Source organism: Buteo buteo, chromosome 5 (genome assembly GCF_964188355.1).
Source record: "Buteo buteo chromosome 5, bButBut1.hap1.1, whole genome shotgun sequence".
In the NCBI taxonomy this organism is placed as follows: domain Eukaryota; kingdom Metazoa; phylum Chordata; class Aves; order Accipitriformes; family Accipitridae; genus Buteo; species Buteo buteo.
Genome location: NC_134175.1, coordinates 11,789,519 through 11,799,377, shown reverse-complemented (window position 1 = coordinate 11,799,377; position 9,859 = coordinate 11,789,519). Strand labels below are relative to the sequence as shown.

The 9,859-nt window shown below is 41.6% G+C and overlaps 1 protein-coding gene and 1 pseudogene across 1 annotated transcript; both read right to left on the bottom strand.

Moving 5' to 3' along the window:
* Positions 1-473: 473 nt before the first annotated feature.
* Positions 474-2,442, bottom strand: LOC142031546 (UDP-glucuronosyltransferase 1A6 pseudogene; annotated as a pseudogene).
* A 463-nt stretch (positions 2,443-2,905) lies between these two features.
* Positions 2,906-9,041, bottom strand: LOC142031545 (UDP-glucuronosyltransferase 1A6-like). Its single transcript, XM_075029188.1, has 2 exons — positions 8,162-9,041; positions 2,906-2,926 (listed from the first exon to the last, which is right to left on the bottom strand). Exons 1-2 carry the CDS (start codon positions 9,005-9,007, stop codon positions 2,906-2,908), a joined length of 867 nt encoding a protein of 288 aa, XP_074885289.1. The 5' UTR covers positions 9,008-9,041.
* Positions 9,042-9,859: the final 818 nt, after the last annotated feature.

The following is a 9,859-nucleotide window of genomic DNA, read 5'->3' as shown; positions in this document are numbered from 1 at the left end:
GGAGGACAACATGGGGCAGACAGAGAGCAGACTGCTTACGGGTTTTCCTAAGGCTACTCTTTCAGAGCAATATAGCCAAGTCCTGAGCCTGGCTTTGGTTGCAGGGACAGCTCTTACAGAGATGGACATGGCATAAGAAACTTAGATGAAATGGAAGGTAACAAGTCTGGCTTCCTGTTGGGGAGGAAAGTTTGCAACTCACCAAAATTCAGGTGAGCTTCAGTTCAACAAAAGACCTTATCATTTGCATAAAAGTTACATGTTACTTAAATTCTCATATCTGATAAGGATTTAGGTTTGCCAGGATATGATATAATCTGAATGCTGGATATTAGGAAATAACATTTCTGCATCATGCAGGATTTTTCATTAGCTTTCTATCTTTAAATACCAAAGTGTTGGCAGTTAGGTTTTAATGTAAGGATGTTTAAACATTTATGCGCTTGCCTTTTCAATAAAAATAAAATAAAATTTTATACCTGAGACAGTCTTTTCTTCTGATCACAGTTTATCCCTCCAATAAAAACCATGTTTGGCATCACTGGTCTCGGGAACTCAAACACAAAATCGTATCTCATTAGCCAAACAGATCCACGGCTTAGAAGGTCTGTAGATGTCATTTTCTTTTGAAAAATCTTGTATGCAAGTTCTTCAAATTGAGCGAATACAGGCTTACAGTAAATGAACTCCAGCATATGGACCAGCATGTTCTTCACGCGTTGAGCAAATGTCATGCTATCTGAATTATTTAAGAAGAGTCTGGGGACATAGGAAGGAGGGTTTGGACACTGTGTGGCTTCAGAATCCATACCACAAGGAAATCCCCGCAAAAAGTAGACAGAAGGAACTGAAAGATACTCAGCAATTATCGGTCCGCACATCATAATCGGGTCTGTGAAAACCACATCAAATTTGCTCTCTCTCAAATACTGCATCATGTCTTCATTGTGCAAAAGGCTCTTACAGTTGGTGAAAAAGAACCTGAAAATTTCTGACATGCTTTGATACATTGTAATAATAATATTCAAAACAGATTGTTCAGTAAAATGAGCACTAACAAATGAATTGAGCACAACAGCTAAATGTTCCTCTGTGTAAGGTATTGGATATACTTTCACTGTGTAATTATGAGGCTCCTTTGATTTCATATACAAACTTGTTGACGGTACAACCACAACAACTTCATGTCCATTTTGCTGGAGCTTCCCCACTACTGGGCGCATGCTGAGCCAGTGACTTCCATCCTGAGGTATAACCAAGATCTTTCCACCTTCAGCAAAGATTAAAGATGATGTCAGAAGGAGAAATATCCCAGTACATTGGTAAAAACACTGAAATGGAAGAGCCATTTTGGTGGAAGTAAACCGGAGGGTTCTGCTCTGGAGGCATCTGACACAGTCTTTTATAAGAAGGTCCATGCAAGCTTTAACTTTTCTGCAGGGAACTTATTGACTGCAGAAATAAATATTTAACTTCCCAATATTGTTGTGGTTACCCTTCAGTATTGCCATTGCTCATGTAACAGGGAAGGAGAGCACACTGTTCTTGGAAAAAGATGTCTCCCTTTGTACTTTCTGTTAATTTTTAAGCTTGAAAGTATATCAGCACACTCCTTCCTTCATGAAACTAAGACGACCAGGGATGTCATCTTGTAATAATACTTGTGGTTAATACCATTGACTTGGTAAGTACCGAGCGAGAAAATAAGCCTGGGTTTGCTTTCAAAAGGCAACCTTTACAATACACCCAGCAGAATGAATGGCAATTGCAACACCATTTCTTTTATGGGCTAGCCTAACTGGGAACACCTAACCAGTATGTAAAAGGTTGATGTTAAATTCCCACCTCCTGGAAGCAGTCAAACCTGCATGTTTTATGAATATATCACAGCTACCAGGATGTACCATGCAATCCCAAATCTGAGGAGGAGAAGAACAATCCTGTTTGTCTTTTTTCCCCATGGTACTAGATTAAAAAAATGAACTAAATGATGGGTTCAGGGCAATTGAAGGGAAAGGAGGCCAGTGTAGACCTTCCGGGACACAAAGAAGGAGCCTCGGTCTTTGGTCACTGTCCTGAAAACCCTTTTTTATATATTTTGAGCAAGACAAAATTTAGAAGGAGATACATCTTTTACTAATCCCACTGGTAACACACACACAGAAAACCCCAACAAGCAAATAGGCTTCTGAGCTCTCCTCCTTTCACAGATACAGGCAGTAATGTAAGCAACCACATACAGGCATCTCCTGGACCTCTTCAGCTATAAGCCCTGACAGAGCTGCAAATTCGCCTTTCCTCTTCCATGTTCCCTTCTGAGCAGCAGCTCAACTTTGATAAGAAGAGAGATCCTCTCTCGATTAAATTAGCCAGGAACTTGGTAGTTGGACCTGTGGGTTTGAATCCACTCACAGGGAGGCACAAGCTGTCACTAGAGTTCATGCTTCCTGAGGGAGGAACTGACTGCTGGGCTGTTATAAAAAAACTAGGTGGTAATACCCCAGCTTGGGTTTCCAGAGAAAGCTCTACTAGGGTGGTGTGACCCCTTGTTCACTGCCATTCACTGCTATCCTCTGGAAACATGCAGTGAACTGAGGCCCTCAGGGCTTTGCTGGAGGGATGTTTTTTCTTTATGCAAGTAAAAGCAATGCCAGACTGAAGCTTTTTGGGTGGTGCTAAGGAAGAGGTCCTTATGAAGAAAAGATCTGATGAAAAGCTATCAGCAGCACAAAGTTATTCCTGTTCCTTCCTTCTATAAGTGGTGGTGGGATTCCCAGTATCTTCGGTATGGAGAAACAAACCCTTACAGCCTTAGGCAATGGGGTTTGTCTCAGTAGACACCCAAAGGGTTCTAGCACTGCTCTGTGTAGCTCCACACTGTCACACTGACATGGAGGAACCACCTTTAGACATGGAGGACCGATTTCTAGAGAGGGTCAAATATGGGGGAGTGAGAGGGGGGAGACAGTTTTGCAAGGCACAGACTGCGTGAGACTGAACAGATTTATGAGTAATTCTGATTAAATACTGGAGATTTGGAGATAAAACATTTATTGCAACTGCTGTGACAGGAACTGACTAAATCCATTTGGAACTTGGTGTGTTTTTTACTCTGCACTTGGATATGATTTTCAATAGCAAAATTAGCTGGCTGAAAACAGCCAATACAAAGTTCATCTTCCAGTGTCTGTAAGAAACTACAGTATGGCTACACTTTCTTATGGACTCAACAGACTCCCTACTTTTTGTACCAGACCATTAGAGCAAAACTGTGGAAAAGGTGAGGCAGGTGGGGCAGTAACAGGAAGGACAGAAATAAGAAAAAGAGAAATTAGAGTTAAACAGAGAACAGACGAACGGATAAAGAAAGGATGAAGTTCTTAGGTTAGCACAGAATCAGCTGAGGTCAGATCTAAGCTGGGTAATAATTATTCAGAAAATTAACAGACTGGCTCATTTCTCAAAGTAACATGGTAGGTTTACACAAGTTTGTTGTTCATTATGCAGTAGCAAAGGGCACCTGGACCCCTTTCAGGTTAGAAGGGTGCGGTGCTCCTTACCAACTCATGTTGTATGTGCAGATGAGCACCAGACCAGTTTGATGATCAGAGTTTTCAAAGAGTGAGACCCATGTGCCAGCTTGGAGGAAAGGCTTCCCCACTGGATACTGAAAGACATAAATTTTATGTTAAACAAGGCTGAACCTTGGGTGACCCAAGAGCGCAGATTTGTTTTCCTCTCAGAAGTATCTCTTGCAATAAGGCTTGTGTGGGTTACTCCAGGGTTTGCCTTTGAGCTGGCAAGGAGCATTGCAGCAATGGAGCACCGCTGCACCAGTGTGAAAGCAGCTCTGAGGAGTTCAGACTGCTTGGACCCTAAGCCATAACCATGTTGAGAGGTTTGGGTGCAGGTGTGCTTATGCCTCACAGTATGGTTGCTTCAGCTGGAAAAGGTACTAAAACTCTCTCAAAGTGCTTATCTTTGAGTTGTGGTGTGTGGATTTCTTCTAACCTGAGCAGCAAACAATGAGTGACACAAAAGGAAGAGGATAGCAAATGGATACCTCAGCAACTACTTGTTAATATGAGCAGCACTAAAACTAGAACTAAAACCAAATGTTTTTTGAGGCAGCCTGGAAATGTTGGTTTCATCTACCAGATTTGTTTTCCTGTTGTTAGATGAGATTGCTCACCCTCTTATGCTCTGGCTCTTGCAAGCAGGTTGCTCAAATGCAAGAGTGTGTGGATGATGTAATTTGATTTCGCAGGTTTCTGGATGATGGATCAGGCTTATACATGGAGGAATCCTTGTGTAACTGAACCCAGTCCTTCTTTTGATACAGAACAGTGCCAGGCAAATGCAGGTTGGTAGCTGCTGACATGAACCTGCCTGATTCTCCCCTTACATTTTACATCACTATGGAGATACACTGGCATTTGCCTGCACAGGATAAGATAGTATGTAGTTTCACTAGCATGACTTCAGAGGAAAAACAGGTCATAAAAGTGATGATATGTTGACTGCAAGTTAGAAAGTAATCTTAAGTCTTTGCAAGAGCAAGAAGCAGCACACACAGCTAAGCAAATCACAGAACACAGATCATTTCTAGGGCAGCCCTTTCCTAAGCCATAAATAGAAATCATAGGAAAACGATAGTATGTGATCGTGAAATTAATGACTGTATCATAACAGAAAGGTGACATTTAAGGCTGCCCAGGTACTGTAATTGGAACAATTCCTAACTTCTGTAGGGCAATGTGTTTGATATTTTAAAATATAACACTCTATAACCTTTCTAGATTTTTGTGCATAGACCTCTGTCAAATACTTCACCTTTAGACTTACATTAGAGAAGGTGTTTTAATTTAACCAGCAGACAAACTTCCCATGGAAAGGGAAAATAAGGCAGTGGTTCCATTTGATATGAGGGAATTTTTGTTGAAAGAACTATTTTACAGCTTCCTTCAGCATCTCTTCTTCAAAATATGGAGGCAAAGGGATGTGGACAAAAGCAAACTGAAGAGGACAGTGAGATGAACCGTTTGGTTAGAGCAGCTGTTTCAGGTTGATACATACTGTGCATTGAACATGAACTTTCTTTTTCAAAAGTATTGCTGCTTTTACTTGTCTGATGTTGTGTATTTTGACATTGCAATATAAGACAGATGAACAGTATTGCCAGCTTTAAAGGTGCTCAACATCCTTTACAAAAGCATAATAAGCAGATGCTGACAGGATACCAGGCTGCTCTGAACTGCCACTAAGTTCATCAACACCTTGAATATTGCACAAAACCAGTGACTCTAGTATTTGGTTCATGAACGGAGTGATGACTACTGCTTCAGTGCAGAAAATGAAGAGTTCCCCTATAGCTGTACTAATCTTAGCTACCCATGTCAGCAAATTAACAGTACCCGCAGACATGACAGGATCCCTTCTGAGGTCACACGAAGTGACGTTTGGGTTGTGCAGGCTTTTGAAAAGCATGTATCTGCATACCAGGTATGTGTGTGCACTTTGGTACTGCTTACTGTATTATTTGGCTTCTTGCCAAAGTCTTTGAATTCCACTTTAATTGCATATTTCAAAGGACCAGTTAGAAGTGTCTCCTTATCAGAGCTTCCCAGATTCTGCTGGCTCTGGCAGGAGGGTTTCAGAACAGGACCTGTCTTAATCCTTCTGCTAGAGGGACAAACCACAGGGTATTTATTTAGTTACACTTCTCTTTTACTACCTACTTAAATCTGGGGTTATTTTAATGTTTTAAGTTAACTAGTTGTTTAAATAAGTAATGGGTGGTTTAGATCAAAAAACCAGGAACAACTCTGAAAGGTTGCTATAATTTACATTTCTGAACTTTGTTTTGATCAAATCATATGAACCTTTTTTTATGAGCTGCCCAAAAAAGCAACTCTGCATTAACTTTGGCTAAAGATGAGATATTCATCAAAATGTCTCAGGGCTCACAGTCTGAGTTCATTTGCTATGTCCCCCTAATGAGGGACCACTTACCATGTCAGCCTTCAGGTACTTCTGGAGTCATTAGTGCATGACGCTGGCACAGAACCTCTGCTCAGTCAAGATATTGGATCTGATTTCCTGCAACCCTTGTATTAAACCTCCAGACACAGTAGGACTTGGCAACTGGATTTATGTGTCTGTTAATGAATATGTAATTGCTACTGAGACAGATGCCTATGCAAAGTGCAGGACGAGGAAATCCAGCCTGAGGCAGCCAGTGCAGTTATCTGGTTACCTTAGTCAATGAGTAAGTGCAGTTTGTGTTCCCCCAGGCCCAGTCCTGTGGTTGCATGTTCTCCTTCCCTCTGAGACTGCAGGCCACGGACAATGCTTACAGCTCAGGAGGGTCAGGGAACTTGGGATTTAATTCCCAGCTCTGGGCTAGATATGACACATATGCCCAGTTCAGCAAAAGCATGAGCTCCTCAGCACCCTGATGCCTTCAGCTCCACAGCAGGTACTCCATGGGGCCATGTCAGACGTGGCAGAAAGGAGCCCTCTTTGGGAATGAGGCCACAATGCCCGATTTCTCTGTCTGTGGAAAACTATGGCAAGTGGTGTAACAGAAACATCTGTGGCTTAAGCTCCTTGTCTGAGAAAAGAAACCACATTTTGAATCTCTTGTTCTCTCTCCCTTTCCTAGTCATCCTAACTTTTTGTTTTCTTGTCTGTTCGGCAATGGGCTACCAGGTTTTGGAGAACTATCTATTCTTACCATATGATTATATTTCTGAACAGTAATGGTCAACCCAGGGCTTACCACTGTGTATGCATAGGTACATTTCTTTCTCCCATATGACTCACTTCACATTTGTTTACACTCTACTGCATTATTGCCTTGTTGCTGGGCTCTGTTCAAACTGAAACAGGGGAAGTTCCTCTGCTGTCTGTAGGAAATGTAGCTAGAAAAGGCAGACTGAAGATAGGAGGAATACACAAGGCTTTTCAAGGTTTGGAACACGTGATTTCCAGCAAATTACAATTGTCAGTGTGAAGATGGGAGATGCCAGGTATAAAATGAGGGTGGGATGGTTCTACCCTTGTAGCAAGCTACAAACCGTTTGCATCTTTAAGACCTTCAAGGTATAGAAGTAAAGACTTATGTCATGGAACCAGCAAGAATTTGCCTCTTAAATCTCAAACTACAAAGTGTCACTCTCTTGAGCCTAACTTGAGAATGCCTTATTTATAATATTATTCTAATATTATAATTTATAATAGTATTCTAATATTCTAATTTATAATATTATTCTTTATTAAGTTCAGTGGACCCTGCATAAGCCTGTCAAAGATTATAAAAGAAATCTGAAAGAAGAAAGAAAATACCCTTCAGCTCAAAGATACTGTACTGCAGTTGTGCAGTGATATTGTGCGACCACAATTCAGAAGTGAGGAAGTAATTTCATAGGAAAGAAATTTGTGTCCTGCTTTGTGCCTGGAAAGAAATGTCTGGTGCTATTAATTGTTTTAGAGACTATATGATAACTATCAAAATAGATTTAAATTTCTAGATTAGCTTTAAAAATCCTGCAGAACAATTCTGGTAGGAGCAAACGTCAAGAAGTAGGTATGAAAACTTATCTGAGTTTTGCATACAAGTGTGTTTCACCAAATACACTACTTTAGATTAATTCTTCCCATTTCAAGGTGACATTTATGTTTCACCGTGATCTACACACAGAAACAACATAGACAGCCAGTTTGGAAACTGTATGTCATGAAAACACAACCAAAGCAAATTAACTGACTTTGCTGAGCTTAGAGTTAAAAACAAAGGAAGACTCTTAAAGCATGGTCTTTGAGCTTTTGGTCAGGTGAAAGAAATATATGTCAGACTCCATGAAAATGAAATCAAAACTGCGTCTGGTTGGTGAATGATATACACTCACTGATGACAGTAATTTGTGGCTGGCGGATGAAGTCCATTTTTTGTTGGACTTCTCAGAAAATCCTCATTGATTCAAGTAAGTCATTTGCCTCCATCGAGGTAATTTGATTTCAGCCTGTGGAAAACAACTGCCAGAACCTGGTTGTATTAAATCATTACCAGAAATAAAAAAAATCAGTAGCACTAAACTTCCAGAAACAATGTAATAGGATTTCATTGGAAAATGTATAATTTGGAGGAAAAAGAACATACCTCAGACAGTGGTTTCCTCTGAGCACAGTTTATACCTCCAATAAAGACCATATTGGGCATCACTGGTCTGACGTATTCAAACACAAAGTCAAATCTCAGAAGCCAAATGGAAGCAGAGGTCAGGAGGTCTAGCAGGGATACATCTCTCTGAAGAACTTCAGAGGAAAACTTTATTGCATCTTCATAGAAACCATTACAGTACACAAGTTCCAGGAGGGAAACCAGTGCATTTTCCACTCTCTGGAAGAAGGTCATGTGGTCCGAGTTGAAGGTAAATAGTCTCGGGGCGTAGGACAGAGGACTTGGGCACTGCGGTGCTTCGTAGTGTAAGTTGCAAGGAAATCCTCTCATGAAGAACACAAGTGGAAGAGAAAAATAATTAGCAAGTGTTGCTCCACACATAAAAACAGGGTCTGTCAGGACAGCATCGAAGCCACTTTGATTCAAGTACTGCAGGGTCTCCTTGCTGCTGAACAGGTTCTTGCACTGAACAAAGAATGTACGGAAAACATGCACTGAGCTGTTGTATAGTGCTAGAGCGTTCAGAGGGAAAGGCAGGTCCTTCAGGTGAGTGGCAACGTACTCATGAAAGGCATTATCCAGCTCTTCTAATGTGTAAGACACTGGGTATGTTTTCACCGTGTATGCCTGTGTTGTTTCCATCTGCCAGCTTACTTCTGGTATAACCACCACCACTTTGTGTCCTCTCTCACTGAGCTTTTCAACCACTTGTCGCATGCTAAGCCAGTGGCTTCCACCCATGGGCACCACCAGGAGTTTCCTTCCATCTGAGAGGCCAGGCAGGAGGAGGATAAAAATCCAGGCACAGCAAAGCCTCAAAGTCATGTTCCTGTGGTCAGAGTACAGACTGTGGGAGAGTCTTCTCCTTCAGGCAGTAGCCTGAAGATGCTTTTGAATGAAGCTGATCAGTTTATCTGTTGAGTTGTGCTGCTTTGTCATAATCTTCTAGTTAATGATTCACTGCTTTGGGTTGTGGATGGTTTGGGTTTTTTTCTCATTACTTGTAAAGCCAAATGCTGTGACCCTTTCCTGTCCTGAGAGTCATTGGAGTTCCTCAGTGTTCAACAGAGAACAAGCTCCTCAACATGGTACTCAGATTTCTTAGGAATTCTCTCTTGATCATTGATGTATCCTGTCTTACTCCTTGGCCAGGACCAAGGAAGGCAAGTTTGGTGTGAAAAAATCCAACACCACAGTAACAAATGAAAACAGCCTCAACAAATTTCATTGTCGTTGGAGACACGGAAGTTCAGATCATTTCTCTGAGGACAGAACAGGAGACCCTCAGGGTAAGGGGAAAGGGCAGATGAACCAACTCTTCTGAGCTAGCAGGAATCTCCAGTCTACAATGACACCAGCAAGAGACACTGAGAGAGGCTGACCTGGCAGCTGAGGCAGAGATCTGTGAAGCTGAAGACCAGGTTCTTGCTTCAGGGCAGTAATGCAGTTGTTTCACAGCCTATGAGATGGCCTTCAGGTGGTTGAAAACTCCTCACCACTTCCTATACATCAAGTAGAGTCCAGACATAGGACATGTACTAAATGTGTTTTAACAACTACAACTCGCTGTATGGCTTGGACTATTCAGTTAAGACACAGGTGTGAGCCCAGGTATCGGACCTGACTTAGCTAATGAGCAGCTTCAGTGCAACTGTGGGTTTGCAAGAACCTTCAGCT